The 21730-nt window shown below is 42.8% G+C and overlaps 1 protein-coding gene across 1 annotated transcript in view; it reads left to right on the plus strand.

Moving 5' to 3' along the window:
• Window positions 1-21730, plus strand: part of znf407 (zinc finger protein 407) — a 153755-nt gene that overhangs the window by 80873 nt on the left and 51152 nt on the right. Inside the window, 2 exon segments of the mRNA XM_078253539.1 lie at window positions 13620-13786; window positions 21397-21480. Coding sequence (XP_078109665.1) covers window positions 13620-13786; window positions 21397-21480 — 251 coding nt within the window.

Below are 21730 nucleotides of genomic sequence, written 5' to 3' on the forward strand. Positions count from 1 at the left end.
GCAGTACAGTAGAGGACATGGACAGGGCCAGCCAGGGAAAGCCAACTCTACAGGGACAGGCCAGTCTGGGTCTCAGTGTCCCTGTGCAGGGATCTGACTCCAACTGACCAGGAACTTAATTAGACTTTCCTTGAACCCATGAGCTGCACTGATACCAGTTTTCTCCGGCCAGTATAGCTGGAGATTGTATTGTTCAACTACCAGTCAAAATACTACTTACTCATGCCACGTATTATTGGTCTCCTACAAAACATTTGCAAGAACAAGTGCATCGCCTTTCTTTATTTGATTTTCCCTCTTCAACATCTCCTAAGCTATAATAAATCATTATTAAACCATCAGATGCACTTTGCTGTAGAAAGCCATGGAAAACATTATGTAAATCAGTCAAATATTCTTCTCAATTGCTATCACAGTGGATTTCTGCATAGTGATATGCAAATCTGTTTAGCTGGAGCGCCACCTTTTACAGTGAAAAATAGTCTATACATAATGAGACAGCATGTCACATTTAAGCCCTATATGACAGCTGCAATGCTAAATGTTTTCTCTGTGACTTTACTCTGTTGCTTTCTGGAGGCCCTTTTCACACGTCCTTCCAACTTTTTGTATTGGTCCAGCACACTTTTATTTGTTTTATTTTTGCTTGTTGCTTGTAGATATTTTGCATGATGCTTCTTCTACAAGTTTTTTTTTATTAAGTTCCAACTCCAACACTGATTCTGCCCTTTAAAAACACTCATATTGCTCTCTTCACATTTTGCCAATTGCTTTTTCCTGGCGGCCTGTACCCTATTCTGTCGTTGCTACTATATTTGTCAACAGTTTTTGAATCAGAGTGTAACTTTTTTATTTGTTTATGATGTCATCATATTGTAGTATCAGTATTGAATGTGTGTAGTTGTTAGCATTAAAAGACCCAAAGGGGCATCTCTTGTTGCTGTTATTGTTAATGTTACTTGAACACAGAGAATTAGTGTGTCAGAACATAAGGCTAACATTTGACTCTTGTCAGTTTTGATGTGCTGTTTACAACAGCATTGGCAGGCAGGATGGGGTTGCTGGCCCAATTTTTGCCACAGACATAACACCCTTCCTGAGGGCTTATGCACTAAGCAAGGGCTCAGCATAAGATGTTGAAAATAAGACTTAACATTAGCAAAGTACCATACTACAACTTAATGTGTTCGTCCATGTGAAAAGAAATAGGACCTGTGCCAGATGCTTCTTTCTCTACTGCTTTTCTAACTCCACAAGACTGCGATTCAGAGGACTCATTGTTCTGATATGATATGACACTGCAGACGCAGAATTCGTATTGTATCTCAGGCTTTTTCCCCTTTTTTTCTGTTCTTTAAGGGCTTCATGTCTCTGCTGGATCTTGCTCAAGCCAAGTCTAGACTTGCTTTCCTTATATTAGCATTCTTATATAAATTGAGTCACGAAGAAAAATAAACTTGTCTCTAAATCACTTATTCAAAAAAGAAAAGAAAAAACTATAATAGCAGACTCGTTCATAAATGATTAGCCTTGTGCAGCTTCTTTCTGCAGTTCCTCACATTTGCTAATATCTGACTAGGCGGTGTCGTAATGGTAATGCAAGTACGCTGCTTTATGACTTGAAGATGTGCACGGCTCTTTTCTGTGGTTTGGGAGGTTGGGTGTTTGCGCTGCGGTGAGCCACCAGCTATTTCACTTGTGCTGGCCACACACACACACACACACACACACACACACACACACACACACACACACAGTTTTATACCCTTACTGCCACGGCCATCGCCTGCCCACTGACTCCAGAGAGAAGGGTGGGAAACATCTTGAATATTTTATGAAGCTTGAGAACCCCACCTCTGTCTTCCCTATCCAGCAAACTACCGCTGCCCAGCAGTATGTACACACACACACACAAACACACACACCAGCAGAAAACAGAAATAATGTTTTAAATGCAATCATTGTCAGGCCCAAACAATGTCATTTATCAAGGGAGCATTTGGGACTGTATAATAAGTTTCACATTATTAATACAATTTTTCATCCTCTGTCAAGCCTATCTGATTTATGGCACGCGTATGATCTAAGGTGATCATTGAATTACAATTCCAGTAATAAGAGAGAGAATGGACCTGGTCTTTTACTTCTGCCCAGTGGAGCGCGCACACACACACACACACACACACACACACACACACACACACACACACACACAATTCTGGATAAACATCCTCCAGTTGCAACATACGGCAGTCACACACAACATACAACAATAGTCACAACCACCCTATCTGTGTTCTAACTTTTGCCGGTGATACCACGGAGCAAATTTGCTGAATATTTGTATGAAACCAATATGCCGGCTTCCTAATTTCAGTAAGAGGAAGGGGAGGGAAAAAACAAATGAACCTCGGCCCCTGTTAATTAGATAAGGGACAAAGCTCATTATTTTAAAATGATATTGAGGCCGAGAGAGTAAATATGAGCGGCCTGTTAGGGGCTCTTTAATGGGAGGGGAATGCGCCTCGTTACAGGGCCGAATGATTTACAGCTAGATGCTCTCTGATGTATAGACTGTACCTTTTATTAAGTGGCTGTCGTTACTGGTCACTGTCATTTCCCTTTGTGTCTAATCAAAATCCATATCCAGACACCCCACTATCCAGACCCAGCCGCTCCAGACGGGGAAAGAAATTACGGGAATGTCGGCGTTCCCTTCGTGCGGCCACCTTCTCTAATCCCCTCACATACAGGAAAAGCTACCAGATACGCTTATGATGCAGATATTATAATCCAACAGCAACAGCAAATAAACAAATAGAAATGTGAAATTATTTTGAGGTAATTAGATAACAAAGACAGACTCCCGTCATAACATTTGGATCCAGTTTGAACAAGTATTTGCACTATTAACAGTCTTGCTTTCCCTATATCAGATTAGCTTGTTGTCGAGGGCCCGGTGATCGGTGTCATACATCATCCTGTTTGATTTCTGTTTCGAGCGAATTTGGGGAAGCTGCTAATTGGATTGTGGGAGTCTAGCCCCGGTTAAAGATGGTAAACAGCAGAGCAGACTTGTCCCCCAACTCTGAGCCCCGGGAGGCTTCGAAAACGCCAGCTCTCCTCAGGATCGCCACAATTTATGAGACATTTTCTCTGTATTCTTAAAAGATAATTAGGTTTATCACCCATTTCTTTTCCCTCTCAACCCCCTCTTCCTTCCCTTTTGTGTACCTGAGAGCACACAATCGCAGCATAAAAACATAAATATTTCTGCAGCACAGCAGCGCTGGCAGGTGAGCCTAATGAAATTCTAGGAGTGTAATTTGATTTACGAGGTGCTAATGCGGCCTGATATTAGAGAGAAAAAGCTCTGATATGGCTGCCTTGTGCTGTATTTAAGGCCTATCAGAAGCCTGATAAAGAGCATCCTGTCCTCAGCACTGCGGCTGAGTTATTGTTGCAGATATTCATATTGATAGTAATTCTTCCCGACGCAATTTAGTGCCGGCAATATATAAATATGGAGATAATAGTTAATTTTGGTGGCTGCTCAGATTGCGATGCTTTAAATTTAAGACTTCAAGACAAAAAACTTTGAGCTGTGAAGCATCTGGACACTTTTTTTAAAGTGCTGTTTAAAGGATGGTTTGGGGGGGGGTGTTTGGAAGAGGCCTTCGACCGAACCATGTCACACAAATCAGATTTCCAGTGCTTTTCAGCCGCTGCTAATTTCAGCACGAAGCTTTTTGGAGCTCTTGATTTGCAGTTTTTCCAGTCGAAACATTTTGATTTATAGTCTGATATGCGTAAAACCTATTAAGCTTTTAAATTAACTGAGTCTGCTGGAAACACGACATCAAACCAGTCTGCGCATACACTCAGAGAAAGAGATCATTTCAGGGTGTTTTGTTCAGAATCGTGTTTCATTCTCTCGCAAAAAAAAAAGACTTCTTGTAATTTAACGTTGCCTGTGTGTGTGTGTGTGTGTGTGTGTGTGTGTGTCAGAGTGTGCACAAGTCTATCTGTGTGTGCGCACACTTCCCAGGCTCAAATGTAGGCCTGTGTGTGTGTGTGTTGGGGACTGCTGAGCTATGGCTCATAATAAAAACAGGCAATAACAGGGCCACCACAGAGGGACCTGGCCTTTGTGCCTCCGTGCGCCCCCTCGCTCCCCTCTCCCCTCCACGCCACCTCCTCCTCCTCATGGCCTCTCCCCACCCCCTAAGTTATGGGCTGAATAACAGCGCAACAATATTAAGATAACATTTCCTGATTGTTTGTCAGGCAGGAGGCTCCTTCACCCCGCTTTCATCACGTCCACCGTGTTCATTAAATTGACAATTTGTATTTGCCCTACAGCGGGATAAACAGCAGCTTATCTGATGGGCCTGGTCTTTTATTATTTATTTCATTATCTTTTTTTTTTTTTTCTTTTCTTTTTTTCCCCCCTCTCTCTCCCGGGATTGAAGGTAAACATAAATCAGCAGCAGCATCTCTGTTGTGTGCTGTTGTTTATATTGCAGTCATATGCAGCAGCGGCCCTCTCAGAGGAGGTTCATCTGCAATACTCCGCGGACACATGTGGCCTCTTCACGGAGGTTTTAGTTGTTGTTTTGTGTGACATGCTGGTTCCATGCTCCTGCAAGGTCTCAGTGTGATTTAACTCCATGGATATTTCACTTTAAAATGCCCTGCTGTCGGGATAATTCCTGGACTTGTTCCTGAGAGATTCTGCTCTTCTTCCTACAGCAGAGTTTGCTCAGTTGTTGTATCTACTGCAGCAGGCCAGAGACGGTTGTCTTGTGGTCACTTGAACGTTAAACTAGCACCATCCAGGAATCTGATTTGTGTACCCGCAGACCACATTGACTACAGCACTTTCTAAAGCATTTCTCCTGAGCACCGTGAGCGAGGATGTTGCCCGGTTCAATATCTTAGCCCGGGAACAAGCCTGTCGTCGGTCGACATTGTGCAGGCAAACGAAAAATAACGAAGCCAGCGTTCTTACTTAGGAAACACTTGTCCCCGGAATTTAATCTTTTCCTCATTTTTCACCCAACAACCCCCTTCTAATCAGGTTTCAATTGACTGCCATTGAAGGAAGAGTCTCTCCTCAGACACATGTATAGGTCCGAACCCAGTCAGACACGATTTAAGGCTTACTCAGTCTTCCTCCCAATATCTTGGAGAGCTCAAGGCCAAATGATTTAATCTTCATTCAGCTAATTTAGTCTGGATTTAAGCTGCCGGGTTGTCGAAGTGCAGAGTGATGGAGTCTGAAAACAGGATGAGAGGGGAAAAGGGAGAGGAGGGAAAAAAAAAAAACGGAAGGAAGGAGGGAGGGGAAAAAGAGAGCGAGAGAGATAAAGAGAGAGCGATGGAGGGAGAAAGAGAGGGAGGGAGGGAGGGAGGGAGGGGGGCCTGAAGATGATGATCCATCCTGACCCTAGTGAATGCTGTCATGTTCCTCCCTCTAGGTAATCTCTCTCACTCACTCGCTATTTTGCATGTGAAAATGCTCTCCTGACAGTTGCATATCAGATAAATCCCCCCCCCCCCTCCCCTTTCCCTTCACCAAATAAACAACAGTCTTCACTTTGAAGTTGTCTGTTTGTGTCAGTTTGGCTTGAGGCGAGAGTCGGCCTCTCTCTCTCTCTCTTTCTGTCTTTGTGTTGCAGTGTGAGAGCATCGGCGGCTTATTTCCTCTCACCAACCGGCCAACACAACACGAGAAAACCAGGGTAGGAATCCTAAGCCGTCCAAAAAGGCCAGCACACAAAAATCCAATCAATTAAAAAAACCATGCTAATTGATTAGTGTGATGCTCCACCAGCAGTCAGGAGAAACAGAGGTGTCAGTTCAGCCCACAGCTACGACAACGTCAGTGATTGTGATCACGGGAAACATTTGAATCCTTTTGTCTATCTATTTTTGCTCTTCATCATACAAAACTGGCCTCTTTTTAACACACAGTTTTTTTTAAATCCAGAACACATGGTTACAGGTTAACACACACTCTGCAAGATCCCCCTCAACAAGGCCCACCTCACCACTTGGGGGCGATAGTGAGTGTGTGGTAATAAGTGAGGTCTTTTTATTTTTTTCTTCTCCCAACCCCTGTTAGAGGTACAGGAACTGCTCCTGGGGGATTTATATCACAATTAAGGCCAGTGTGGCCTGTGATGTTCTGACAGTAGCCCTATATGCCTGAACTGATGACAGGATCACACCACAGTATAGATATGGTAATGAGTGACACTATAGACACAGTAGCATGCAGCTTTCTGAACGTACAGGCACGAGGCCCACCTGGGTCTGTGAATAAATCTGCGCGCGGGTGTCAATCATGGCGCCTTGCTTCGTGATCAGAAGGGGAAAGAAAGGGCAGAGATGGAGAGATGCAGGAGAAAGAAAAGCAGAGATATAATGACTGGAAGTAGAACTTGTTCACAGTTTACTGTGGCCTCCGCTAATCAGAGCTTGACAGTTACAGTATGTGAAAAAGGCAAGCAGCAGTCAATGCAAAATAATATATATGATACTCTTTTTTTAATATATTTTGGTGTATATTCTTTTGCTTTAATATTTAAAACAGTTATCTTTCGACTGTGGTTTGGTCTTTCCAGTGTGTAGTAATAATTTATCACTTGCAAAGTGTTCATTTACATTTTAGACCTGAAAAGCTTTGAGCATTCAAAAAAAGCGTCTAATCTGTACATGAATACAATAGAAAGGTACCCGCACATTGCAATGTTTCAACTCAACACAACTTCCTCCTCAGGCAAATGCCCAATATGAAGGAAATAAGAGATCTGTGACATACAATTGTGTAATCACAGCATCTCAAGATCATACTTCATGTTAATGTAGTTCATTAATTTGTGATTAGGCACACATGGGGGTAATTAAGTTAAAGTAACATCAGCTGTCATTTAGTCATATTTATTATATTATTTGTCCTTCACATGGGTTTTCGTGCCTGAGGAAGACCTGTGTCGAGTCAAGACAGTGATCCCAGTGTGTAAGTGCCTTTCTATTGTAGTTTTTTTTGTCCAGCACCTCTCCCACTGAAGTTTTGTGGACGTGCACGCAACTATTCCAGCCAATTATAATAAATTATAATAAGGTACATGCCAATGCATCTATTTTTTTTACAATCACACAAGGAATTAGTGGTCACTGTATATCACTGTATGTGGGATGTAAATGTGCTCTAAACCTCCAAATGTACGACCTGTCTTTAATCACCCGATGTCTCAGGAATGCTTTCAGGGAGTTTCTTCAAATTTGGCAGAAACATCCACTTGGACTCAAGGATGAATTGATTTAGAATTTGGTGGTCAAAGGTTAAGGTCATGGTGACCTCACAAAACCCGTTTCTGACCATAACTCAAGAATTCACACCCTCACCATAGTCAGGTTTGTTCGGAGCCCTGCAGGTGTCCTGGAGGGAAAACAAACAAATACATGGGCACACATTTTAAAAATGGTGTTCTCAAATTACACAAATGTCTAATGGCGTCTTTCCATTACACGGTACCTGCACGACTCTACTCTACACGGCTCTACTCGGCCGCGGCGTCCCGTCCTCCATTTTCCATTGCAGATTTAGTACCGCCTCATGCCTCAGGCGAGCGTGGCTGGTCGTCATAGCGACGCCGCAGGAAACTGCCGTGACCTAATGCGACCCACACACAGAACGTCGAAGGTGTGTTGTTGTTGCCACAGCCAGAAGACACATTTTGTTTCAAAAGAAGCTGGAGGCAGCAAAAAAAACCACCGCTGGCTAAACTATTTAAAAATGGCGGGTTTGTTCAGGACACCCTCGTCTGTCGCTAGCAATGATGACGCAGTGATTAGTCAGTCGTTCCAGAAAAACGCGGAGTTTTTTTGTGATTGTTGCGGGCAAAAATCCTTGATTATGCAGCACGTTTTCTTAAAAAATGCGATGGACTATGCGGGATACTTATGCAAAAACTGCGGTTTCATCATGGCTTCATCGCGGGGTTTGCAGCTTTCCGATGAGGTTCATGTCGCGTAATTACGTCATAACGTTCCCATGGCAACAGGGGAAAATGGCTGCTCTTGTGTGAAGTAAACGCAACATTTTTCAACTTTCTGCTAAGATATATGTGACTTTTTTTGCAACGAAAATGCGGGGGTTATGAAATCATGCAAGCCCCGCATATTTTGCGCCGAAATCGGCAATTTATGCGGCGAAAGTGCGGCGTATTTGAAAAAATGCCGCCCCCTCATAAATATGCGGACTTTGGCTGATTATGCACTGAATTATGCGATCGCATAATCACGTTTTTCTGGAGGGACTGATTAGTGACGTTTCTCTCCGAGCAATCAGTAGCCTGCAGGTTTTCACGTCACCTTTTGGTATCGGCTCAGCTCGCTTGGAACCTGGATGGAGTTGATACTAAAAAAAAGTCCCTGTTAGCAGGTACCAGGGACTTTTTTCATAATGGAAAACCAAAAAAGGCGAGTAGAGTCTAGGCGAGTCGAGCAGGTACCATGTAATGGAAAACCGCCACAATAGGATAACATTATGAAGTGATGACATGTTATACCTTTTTATAAAAAAAAAAAAAAAAAAAAAAAGTTCAAAGGTCAACTAATCATACTATTCTGCAACAAGGCTTTTCTGGCCATTTTTTTAACGTCATAGCTCAGGAACAGAAGGGGAGATTGTGACCATATTTCACATTTGGTTGAATAATGAATTGGTGACACTAATCTTGGGTGTCTTATTCTTCTTCTTTATTTTATAAAGGACAACACACATTAATTAACATTTCTGTAAATGTGCCAGTGTTAGCCAGCCGGCTAATTTTCAACTGTAGTCCTTTGGCCAGATGATTTCAGACCAGAGCAGCAGGAAACAGCAAGACATTAGTACAGGTTAAACTATACAGACAGAAGTCAACAAGACACCATACAGACAGCTAGCTTTCTCAGGAAGCCATGCAGCGCTACAGGAAGCAGCCACCTTTAAACTGCGGTAATTGTATAGATCTCCTGTGCTGCCTGGTTAAAGATGTATGTAAAACATCCATGTTTTAGAATTTGTAGCTTCTTTGCAGCAAAATCCATATTTGAAGCATTGTCTTCTGTCATGGCTACAGCTTTCTCTTCTATCAGAATCAACTTTATTGACAGAAATAGTTAGATACGTAGAAATCTGACTGCTTTTTTTTTCTTTCAATGAGCTTACAAAGTCATAGACATCCAGTAAAACAAGAACAACAAAGCTTAACAAAGTCAAATCAATTTTATTTATATATCGCTATAGCACAAATTTGCCTCAAGAGGCTTCGCAATCTGTACAGCAAATGGCATCCACTGTCTTTAGACCCTTGACTCAGATGAGGAACAACTCCCAGGCTTTGATCTTGTACTTCATCTTTCTCTCTGCAACGAGCTATCAATCAGCCACAGCTCCTTGAAGAGAAGGTGAGAAGGGTTATCCAAGACAAGTTTGATTTTGTCCCTCTTCCTCCTCTCCCTGCCACTGCCTCACCCAGATCTTTCACTACGCGCATCTGTGCTTCGCCATACCACACCGGGAGCGTCTCAGGCTACGTTCACACTGCAAGTCTTAATGCTTAATTCGGATTTTTTGCTCAGATCCGATTTTTCGTTTGGCTGTTCACATTACCTTTTAAAACGTGGCCTGTATAAGATTCCGGTGTGAACTGTTTGCTTGTTTTCGAACTGACCCGCATGCGCAAAAGAACAATAGCAACGACATCAGACGCAGCACGCTGTTGCACTAACGTTAGGGAGGTTCTGGAGGAAGTAAGTAAGTTTCACTTTTATTTCAAAATGTTTGTGTAATGGCAGCCGTAACATTAATGAGCAGTTGATGAGGAGGAAAAGAATGAAGAGAACGTTTTGATTGAATTGAAGTATCTCCTCATACACTAATTAGGTCTAACACCTCACTCTCCCTCCATTGACTTGCTCCATCACTGTTCTCCATTTTGTAGGCCTATTGTCAAGTTTTTAATTTTACTGTCTGTGTGTAGGGCTAACTCCCGCCGGCACATTATTGTGACAAATGTCGATGTAGATTGACATAAAAGTCGCATCAAATCTGCCTTGGTTGTTCACACTGCGGCACACTGCTAGTTCCAATTTAGCTGGCCTTCCTTAACAGCTTGTTGAGACTGCTGACCTCCAAGCCTTGATGCCACCAACCCAGAACACCGTCTGTGAAGAACAGTGCACTGGCTACCACAGATTGATAGAAGATCATCTGCAGGAGCCTGTTGCAAGAATCTGAAGGATCTGAGTTTCCTCAGAAAGAACAGTCCGCTCTGTCTCTTCCTGAAGAGGGCATGAGTGTTGTCAGTCCAGGCTAGTTTATTTATTGACTTGGACCCTAAGGTACTTGTATGAGTCCATCCTCTTCACTTCTTTTCCCTGGATGACAGCTAGGACAGGGGGCGTCCTGTTCCTCTGGTCGTCCACCACGATCTCACTGGTTTTGCTGCTAGTGAGCTCAAGGTGTGATGGCACCCTCTATCAGTCATCGATCCGAGTCAACACTGCTACAACACACACAAGTTCACCATAATCTACAAAAGAGCTACTTACATGTCCCTGTTCTGCAGGTATTCCACACAAAGTTGGAAGTGCGCCCTCGTTTAGAAGAAGTCTCCCGGCTAATCCTGCCTTGTACTGACTGCAGTTAGAGAAACAGCTAGCTAGATGATGTGATCCTTACCTAGCTACTGCTCATGTGCGAATCCCAACAAAGATGGCGCAGAAATAGGATGTCTCACTCTGTAGCTAAAATAAAGACCTGAACACACAGGGTGAAACCTCAAAATACAATTATGAACCTGAAAATGAGCCTAATATGGCCACTTTATAAAAAGAAAACTTTTAGAACTTTCTCATGCTGTGTTGAATCTGAAACCGATTGCTTTGACAACATTTCTGAATGAATTGTGGTTGTTTTGTTGGTTCAAAATTCAGTCGTCAGATATCTTAAATTGGCGTCTCACTTTCCCTTTCTCCCTCTTTTATACACATGCATTCACGAATTCACTCAAGCTCTCACTCTCTTTCCCTCTATCTGTCTTTCCTCTCCCTCCTACCTTTGGTGTGTTTTGCATGGTGCCTGGCTGTTTAGAGGCAGTATGCATATGTATGGGCGAGACCGTGGATCGTGACGGGATCTGACATGCGGGGACAAGATCAAAGCGCTCCATCTGATCCCATAAAAACAGACGCAAACCCTCCTCTGATCCATACAAAACCCCCACTGATAGTCAACTCTGCCAGCACCGACTCCTCCATCTTCTCTCCTCTCCTCCTGCCTTCATTTTTCTCTCTCGTTTTTCCCTCCATCCCAGCATGCAGCGTGCCCACGTCAAGGCCTGCCTGCCTGACTTTGCGATTACGCCCTGTGATAAACAATGGCCCGTTTAGCTCATAAAGCAGGAGTGTTGTGCATAATGCTTACAATAAAAGATAGCATCTCTTCACTCATCTTATTTACCTCTCCCACGGTGGCATGGGCGGCAGGCTGTTCTATAAATACCACAGGGAGGAAGGAAAGGGAAGGAAATACAGATGCAGACATACATCTGTTGGTCAAATAAAGTCTCTGCCAAGTCAGTTGATGAAAAGGAGAGGAAAACAGGACTGTTTAAATTTGCGTTTGATCTTAGAGCCAGGTGATAAAGGCGCCATTTTGAAGCTGCTCCATCCTTCCTTGTAAGTGAGCTTAAAATGTCCTCTCAACTGGCGTAGGATGACATCCATATCACATTTAGATTCATCTTTATGAAACCTATAGATTGATATGGAAGCCAGAACCCATTTTCCTCTCTTTTTCTTCCTCTCCCCATCTTTAATTCCCTCCTTTCTCTCTTTTCCCGCCCTCCCTCTCGTTCTCCTTTGCCCCCCTTCTTCCAGTAAGGAAGATGTATGAGTTTGAATTATTGATTCAGACACATGCTACATGCTGCTTGGAGTCATTATTTGTTCAGGTGAGTGTCATGCTGCTCGCTATGAAACGGATACCACGGGGATTAAGCGACACAATCAGGACTTAAAGACAGCCGCCCTCCCTAAAATAACATGGCCCTCGCTGCAAGACAAATGCTCCCCAAAACCTGACTTCATTTGTTTATGAGTCACACATTAGTCATCTTGTGCCTAAATTACAGAGGGGGGGGGGGGGGGGGTGAAGATTAATTTGAGCACAGTCTTTTTCTATTGTTTTTACTTGTGTGTCTCTCTTAAAGTCTAATAACACATCAGATGAATATAGGTGCAAACATCCTACACATTGTAAAAATAAACTTTGGGTTGTAGGTGTCTGTATGAAGAAAAGACGGATGTCCAGAATAAAGAAAGAACACCATGCATATACAGTAGTCACATTTTAGTTTTTTTCTTCAGAGAGGCTTTTGGCACCATATAACAGAACGACACACACCACACACGATAAATCAGGCTTTTGCATTTTTTAGATTGATACTGACTATCCAAAGCAGAGCTGAGGTTGATTGTGTGAGCAGAGGTTGAAAGGACGTGTTTGTAGATAAGTTAAAGTGCTCATATTATGCTTTTTGGCTTTTTCCCTTTCCTTTATTGTGTTATATATCTTTTTTGTGTGCATGTAATAGGTTTACAAAGTGAAAAAGCCCAAAGTCCACCCCAAAGGGACTTACCATCTCCACCAGAAAACACTGTTCACAAACTGCTCCAAACAGCTCTATTGTAGTCCAGCCTTTACTTCAGAGACAAACGTGCGTCACTTTGTAACACGTTATAATGCTCGCCTAGCTGCTAGCATGGCACTCCCTCATACTCTGCTTCTGACTGGCTGGTAGTCCTTACCTAGGTACTGCACATGTGCGACTCCCAACAAAGATGGAATAGAAGTGAGATGCCTCACTCTGTAGCTAAAACAGAGAGCTCAACACACAGGGTGAAAAGAGGAGCTGCAGCAATGTGCAGTACAACAAAAATTTGGCGTTTTTTTTGAAAATTAAACCATGTAAACCTATTCTTGTACAACCTCTAAATACAATTATGGACCTGAAAATGAGCATTATATGATCACTTTAAGATGGAGGGAAGCTCTGATACAGGGGCCTTATGAGAGAGGCGGGAGGTAAGATTTTGCTAACCGTTGGTTTAGAGCTGGCTAAGTGGTCAGGGACGCTGGACAGGTGAACTCTATTCTCCCCACTGGCCCTGCGGGGGGGGGGGGACTCTAACAGAATTTCTCTAGTCCTCTGGGCCCTGGTGCAAAGCAGAGAATAAATGGTGGAGGTGGCAGGCCAGGACAGAAAAATCAATGCCTGCTTATACAGACATGACACACCAGCAGCCAACTGCATTTTGTGTGTGATGCGTGCGTGCGTGTGTGTGTGTGTGTGTGTGTGTGTGTGTGTGTGGGGGGCATAGATGTACAGCAAGCAGTCATATGGCCCTGTGTTCTGTGGCTGTGAGTATGACGACCCAGCAACCCCCATTTTCTCTCTTGCAGGGTAGATTGTCAAGCATTTTACTTCAGCTTTGGGATCAGTAAATAACTCTTCGTTTTTTTCCCCTCCTCCTCCTCATTCCCCTCTCTTCTTCTGCAGGAAGTTTGAATGTGAGTTGTGCGAGCGCACTTTCAGTGAAAAATGGGCTCTGAACAACCACATGAAACTGCACAGTGGGGAGAAACCATATAAGTGTGCCTGGCCGTCCTGCCACTACGCCTTCCTCAACCTGTCAGCCATGAAGGACCACTACAGGACACACACAGGTGAGAGACAATGAGAGCTAGTAACCTCTACCATGAGCCATTACTGCTGTACTCCAAACACATTTACTGACACTCTAAACTGCGAAATTCATGAGATTTGCTTTTTACAGGCAAATAGTTTTTTTTTTTTTTTGGAGTTTGGGACAAAAGGTTATTTATCAAGACACACTATACTTGGATCACACAAAATGTACTTCATTCTTCTATAGCTGTAGACTATTTAACAAAATGAAGTTTATGTGTGAAAATCTCACATTAATTATGAATCTTCACAGCTTTGTTTGGAGAAAAAAACATACACACGTTTTTGGCCGGTAATAGCCATGACTTGTCCATCTGTACTGATTTTCAACATCCAGAGAAAGTGGAGAACTAGTTCTTGGCGCCCTTGCAGACACTTTTGTCAGATGGGTAAAGCTTTCCCTTCCCGTCAGAATTATCTGATCTTATATCAGCCAATTATATTATGAAAGAGACACTTGGTAGCCAAAGAGAGAAGGGGTAGGATTTCATGTTTGTTTTTGTTTTCTGCCATCCTCCAGACTTAAAGGGTTGCGTGATGAGAGAATTGAGGTAGTGCGTATTCCCCAAATCCAACTGGTTGTCATGTGTACATCCCCCAAATCCATCTGGTCACCAAGTGTGTCTGCCTCAAACCCAGCTGGTCAGCAAGTGTGTGTTCATCAAATCCATCTGATCCTCAAGAGTGTTTTCCCACAAAAGGTCCGGTGGTTGTTCCTCCTATGATGCAAAAAAAGGACAAATTGAATTAAAAAAAAGCTGGATTAGAGTATAAACTCGATGAAACAAAAAAACATGACGTTTTGTATTAATATCAGTGGATATTTTCAAGTTTATATTTGCAGTGTTTTTTTCTTTCAGATTCCACCCTGTCCTTTCATTTCGGTGCGTTGAGTACAGTACACTGTGAGACTGTACTGAGTCGTGCTTTTTTTACTGACTAAAAGCTTTGGATAGACAGATGGTGCGGTGGGAGGATACTGTCTTGAATAATAGCCCCTCGATAGAAACCCAAGTCAGGCTCTCTGGAAAAGTGTCTTTATGCTGCAGCCCAGCAGTTTCCCCTCGGCCTCAATAATGTCCCACACACGGCTCCTTGATGCCCTTTTAAGTCAATGACAGAAGCAGCAGCAGCCAGTGGCCTGACAGCCTGACTGAGCGCTTGCAGGAGAGCCCTCCATCCGTCACGGGTGCCTGCTGTGTGTGTGTGTGTGTGTATGTATGTGTGTGAGTGTAAGCATTGCTGGATGTTATTTTAAATGTGTTTTAACAGTGATGTAACGTCAAGGCGCCTCTGACATAATTAGACGTTTTATTTTCATTTGTTTCCAGCCCTCATCATTCCCCATCAGGCAGCTGGCGTCACACTGTCACCTAGCTGTCACCTGAAGAGGCGTAGGGGTGTGTGTGTGTGTGTGTGTGTGTGTGTGTGTGTGTGTGTGTGTGTGTGTGTGTGTGTGTGTGTGTGTGAGAGAGAGTTTGGCAGGAGGAAACAGACTTAAAGAGAGTGACTGAAGTGATTGAGATGGAAACAGGAAAGTGATGAAATAAGAGAGCTTAAAAGATCTTAAAAGATGTATGAACATATGAAAATAGGAGAATTAAAATTGAACCTGAAACAACCTCATTTTAGTGAGCGACAAGACCTGACTTGATTAGCAACACCAAAAAAAGCTAACACAATTTGCTCTACTGTGACCCTCGACACTCCTTTACCAGTTGTAATTGCTGCTGGGTCGGACGGTTAGCTACAGCTTTACAATTATTGCAATCACATTCCAGCAGCCAACCTGACACACTGAAATATTATCTGCATGTGTGTGATCTGTTTAAAGGTTATAAATCGGCTCCTTCACGGCACTTAGATGCAATACTAATACAATACGTAGGATATTTTAAAGTTGAGCTAATCTTTCCTGGGAACAGAGCAGTCCGTAATGGACGGGGTGTGTGTGTGTGTGTGTGTGTGTGTGTGTGTGTGTGTGTGTGGGGGTGTGTGACGATGACTAAATGTGGAGTTTGTACTGGAGCTGAGTGTTATGATACACGCATCAAGCTCATTATTTGGAACTGTAAAATTCACTTGGTGAAAAAAAACAACTTAAAAGTACTATTCCTTTATCAAGAGCTTCATAGTGGCAAGTTTTAAATGAGTTGGTCTTCGTCAAGTGTGTATAATGGCTTTATAATCCCTTAAAACAACATTTCTTATCCTGTGTTATGTTACCGTGTATGTAGCCACCAACTGCATATTTAAAGCTGGAGTTTGGAACCTTTGTCTCCCCCCTCTGGCAGTTAGAGTAATTACACAAACACTTTCTACGTGCTTAAGAAAAGCAGTGGGATTTATAATATAGCCGCGTCGCTGTGGTCGCTCCCCCCTTCCTGCCTGTCAAGGTATTGGGTAATACAGCTAGACGGACTTACCATGTAAACAATTAGAGAGCCGAAATAAGCAGCCAACAACCAAAAACTGCAGTTCATTGAGTGTCCACTTGAGGCTAGCTCCAAGAGAGTGTCAATCCCCATAAACCCCCAAATGCCCAACTTTACTTTACTACTTTCCTTCATGACAACTGCGGGGGGGAATTATATTCAGGCTTAAACTTATGCATAATTAAGGGCGTTCCACTTTGAGTAACAGGTAGGCTGCCGTCACAGGAGGCGAGCATAGACTGTAGGCTTTATTCAGCCCACCTCAGCTCCATCCATGCTCCACCTCTTTGCCCATTTTTGGATTAGCCGACGTCAGGCACTGCCAATGTGGCGACGGCCTGGGACACCTGGAGACGCCCACTTTGAGCTTAATTTTGGTTCTTCAGAAACCTATGGGTGACGTCACAGGGGCTACATCCGTATTTTATACAGGCCATGGAAGCTACGCTGTAAAGAACTATCGGCATCCTTCCGGTGCTCCAGCCCGGAAATGTCGCCACAGAAACCAGACCAGACAACTCCACTATACTGAGAAATACAGAGAGCTTTCCCTGACACTGATAGGCTTAATCAGCATTGTGTAAACTTGTTTGGCAAAGGCTTCAATGTAAAAGACGTTCATTCATATGTAAAAGTTCCACACTGTAGTTTTAAGAGCCTTTTACAGGGTTCACTTTTTAATACGATTTAGCTTGAAACACTAAAAAGTCAGCCGGTATGGCATTTTCAATTAAGTAATGGAGCGAACGTTAGCTTAATTAGCTAGCTAGCTACAGCTGTTGAAATGTGATAGCGACAGTTGTATTATTTTATAATACAGTGGGGAGAATAGTATTGTTTTCAAGTGATTTTCGACACCCATTGTTTCAAAATCGACAAATTGCAGCCAAACAAACAACTAAGACTAAGGAGTCCCTAACAGAAAATGCCAAATTTGATCATCCTGTGGACAGAGTGGCTGGTTGTGACATGCAGAACCCCCCCCCCTAAAAAAAAAAGGAAGAAAAAAAAAAGGTTAACACCTCCACTTTCCTTCTCCTGCCTCTACCAGGATTCATTGTTCCTCTCTGATTTGTGTGTTTTTTATGTTAATCACTCCCTCCTCACACACCAGTCGTGTCTGAGGGAGGGGGAGGAGGGCGGGGGTGGGGGGGATTCAGTGGTCGTCAGCCGCCAGGGTCATTTGTAACGGCTGATGAATGAGCGACTCAAATAAATAAATAAGTGCACTGCATCTGACCCACCCAGCTTTTCCCAGGCTCTTGGGCGTTGTGAGGAGTGTGGGGGGGGTAGAGGAAGGTTGAACACAGCGACAGGACCACAATTGATTTCCTCATTGCTTCAGTTTGTCGCTTAATCTGGCGATATGCTGATAAATCTTCGCACTTTGTCAATTAATTTCCCTGAAAAATGAGACCCAAAATGGCGAGCACATCAATACAGCAGCGGATTCCGTGTCAAAAATTAAGCGGTAAAATTAATTGCCCTCCCATCCGCTCCTGCTAAAACATAACTAATGAGGGAGGCAATTATAGCTGCATGCAGACGCCTCTGGGGTTATATAAAACACACACACACACACACACACACACACACACACACATATATATATATATATATATATATATATTCACACAGACATGCAAAGAGAGGTTGTATATTTTGACTTCAAAGTTCTTTTATTGTCTCACAATAAGGTATATTTAATTCCTGTAGGGGGTTGAGGTGCATCATGGGAACAAAAGAGAAGAAGTGATGAGCCAATATTCTAAAAACCAAAAAGTTTAAGGGCTTTCAGTGCAGACACATTAGCAGGAAATGTAGTTTTCAGGGCATTTTCGTGTCTGGCGCTAGACTTTAGGTACACGGGCCATGTATGCTTTTAAAGGTGCTGTAGGTAGGATTGGGAAGATCCAGGACTTAGCCAAAAAATTTTAACATCGACAACTATCTCAGTCCCTCCCACCTTTCAGGTAAAGCCCAAAAAAAGTCTCCTAAGCCCCTCCCCCCACAAGGGAGAATGGATGTGTGTGCATTAGCAGTGACTGACACGCTGGTAGACCTGTTATGAAGTCAATGCAAGGTTGTGTTGTGGGTGCGGGGTTCATGCTGCTTTAACCAGCCGCATCCTCCAGTGTTGACAGCAGCGCGTCACTCTTCTACTACCCCACCTCGCTGTCCCCACCCAGGTCCTCAGAGGGCTCACCGCCACAGAGAAGCAGATGAAAAGCACACATGTAATTTATCGCCAACGTTTCCTCCTCAAGAATAATTGTGGCGACCGCGGCTGGTAGCAGGGATCGATGGATATGGATTTTTCTGTGGTGGGGTCTTGTAGCGTTGGGCGTAATGAGAGATGGAAGGAAGGGAGGGAGGAGAGGAGAGGAGGGGAAGAGTGGTGGAGGGACCGGTGCTGTTTTTCTTATAGGGAGAAAAGGTCTGACCAGATTCCTAGTAAGTTTTGCAGAGTTTAGAGGCACTGAAACCTATTTTACATGAACACAAAATGATCTGCCAAAGTGTGGGCAACACAGTTTCGGATACTTAACATGACATATTTCTGTATTTTTGTTTACGTCTGTGCTCTTCTCCCTGGTTTTTAGTGGGCAGGACTCGGCCACTTAAAAAAAAGCTCATGTCAGTACTTCAATGCACTGACTTTAATCAAAATGTTTTTTCACATTGAGTATTTTCCAGGAACATCAGATGTCAGGTATTTAGCACAGCGCATGTAAATGGTGATTTCATGTAGCCACAGAAAGCAGCAGAGTGGACATTTATTTATATGAAAACAGTTCGGTTAAAGGCCGTTCACGCTGGGATTGAAAAGTGAACCTGCATGAATTAGCCAACGCATGCACCTTTTTAAGGCTGTTTTTCTCCTCTCTAAGTGGCACTGCATTAAATCTCTTCTCACAGTCGAGTGGCTTTAAATGGGTGTAATAGAGGAAACTTGAGGCTGCTTTGTCTCTGCGGACTCAGTGAAAGCTGCTATCTGTGCAGAAGAGGTGCAGAGCACCGCTGAGGCCCAGCTGGAAGAGTCACCCAAATGTGTTATCAGTGTGTGGCGAGAGCCGGAGTTCAACATCAGCATTTAGATGAACACGCATGCCGCGTGTGTCTGTATGTTCGAATGTGTGGTACCTACAGTGTTTCCATGTGCTGCCGTGTGGAAATGTGTTCCTAGCACCATGATGTGCATGTCTGTATGTGGGTATATCTGTGTGTGTGTGTGTGTGTGTGTGTGTGTGTGTGTGTGTGTGTGTGTGTACACATCTGTATCCATTCAATAAATGTGTATGTGTTTCCCTGAGTGAGTCTTATCACAAATGTTGCTGTGTGTGTGTGCAGGAGTGTGTGACTGCCTGTGTGCAATGGCAGAGAGAGAGAGAGAGAGAGAGAGAGAGAGAGCATCATGCTGTTAATGACGGAGCCAGATGCAGGGAAGAGAGGAGGAGTGTAAAAAAGCTCTCCACGCTCCCCATCTGGAAGGCATCGCCCCCAAATGAAGTTGTACAAAACCATCCCATTGATAATAAAGCTAATTTTTATGGCTCTGACAAGTATGTAATTATGTTCAGCGGTGCTTTTCAGATTTTATCACAGTCAATAAACCACACTGGCAATTTCCCGTCCCCCATTTGACATATTTACACGGATCCATCTGATTGGAGGAATTAGTTAGCTGTGAGAGCTCTGATGGATATACACTAGTGATCTGTGACTTCTGCTTGGCTCATCTGTTAGCCAACTAGACCCGCTGCTCATCTGTTCAGTCTGTCTTCTCTTTTTTTCCGCTTTCTGCCTTTTTCCTCCTTTACACATTTCTCCCAACCCATTAACACAATATTTTCTTCTTCTTTGTCTTTACTTGGGCTCTCACTTCTTGCTCAATGGCACCTCAGCAGTAGTTTTGAGTGAAGGAAGAATCACTCATTCCTTCCTCACCCACACTTTTCACTCAAAAGGATTCAAGGATTTCATAAATCCACTTTGGTAACCTTTCACTTATTACCACTCGTATATTTGAGGTTGTATTTTTTCTATTTAATGGTATTTCATTTTGATTAATGTCGCTGCAACTTTGAAATTAAAAAGTATTAGTGACAGATTAATTATACTGAGCCATATTTGGTTTAGGGAAAACAATATAGACAAATGTCATGAATTGTGTAGCTTCACATACTCATATGTGAAATGAAACCAGCAGTAGTAGCAGTTTATTTTGTAATTAATGACATTATTTCCATAATAAGCTTAAATCAAATACACATCAACACATAGATTAATATATAACACACTTCATACATTTTCAAACATAAATATGATGCATTTTAATTTAGTTTAATACGCTTAATTAGAACAAACACCCATAAATATAAAAGGTTTGATATCCTTTTACACTTTCAGCATTTAGAAATAGTCTTTTTGTTTCCTGTCAATATCCTCCTATATGTGGCAGAAAAGATAGATTTGTTTATTATCTGTATAGATATGGCTGTCGTCTATCTATTAGTAATCACATCACTATATTCGCCAAAGTCATTTTTGACATCTGGGAGCGCGGCAACTTCAGGGCAGCGTCACTTAGGCAAAGCCTGAAGTTCTGCGAGCGGTGAGATGATATTTGGAGAAAACCTCATTTCAAGCGGATGTCCTCAACATTCAGAACATGAACATAGCAGTAAAGTTAATCAAGGTCAAAGTCGTTTAGCTGTGATAGATGTTTATAACCCGTATTTTGGGTGATTTGACAGTTTTGCATTTCTTTTGCAAGTGAACGCGTTTCATCTCCGGGATTCGCTCAACACATGTATGATTGTTTGACTGCTTATGTTTTAGTTTTTTTGTGCTAAAAAATAAGATTCAGGTTCAAATAAACTGAACTTTTCCTTTGAAGAATTGTTTTTCTCGGTCTCTTGAAGGAGATCTTGAATTTGAATAAGTATATACAATATAATTTTATACATATAGTATAAATGAGATAGAATTGAATCTTTCCCTCTCAGGTTCTTGCTGCCTCTCCCTTATTCGGTTATGTTTTAGTGTCATTTCTTTTGCCCATTTTTCTTCTAAGATTTTTTTTCTTTTCGTCCTAGAAGACCCTAATGCTTTATCCTTTCTCTCCTTCCTCTCTTAATCTGTCTCTGTAGGAGAGAAGACTTATCTATGTGACCTGTGTGGTTTTGCTGGAGGCACAAGACACGCCCTCACCAAACACAGACGCCAACACACAGGTGAGCACAGCAAGACACACATCCTGAACTCATGTCAAAAACGTATCTAAACACACACACACACACACACACACACACGCACACACACACACACTAACTGTGCAGACCTTCATAATTTTGGACAGTGATTGGCACTTCAAGATCTGAAACAGCCACAATATTTTCTTTCAGATAGTTTGAGCAACCGTCTCTCTCTCACACACACACACACACACACACACACACACACACACACACACACACACACACA

This window comes from Sander vitreus, chromosome 6, assembly GCF_031162955.1.
Source record: "Sander vitreus isolate 19-12246 chromosome 6, sanVit1, whole genome shotgun sequence".
NCBI classification, from domain to species: Eukaryota; Metazoa; Chordata; class Actinopteri; order Perciformes; family Percidae; genus Sander; species Sander vitreus.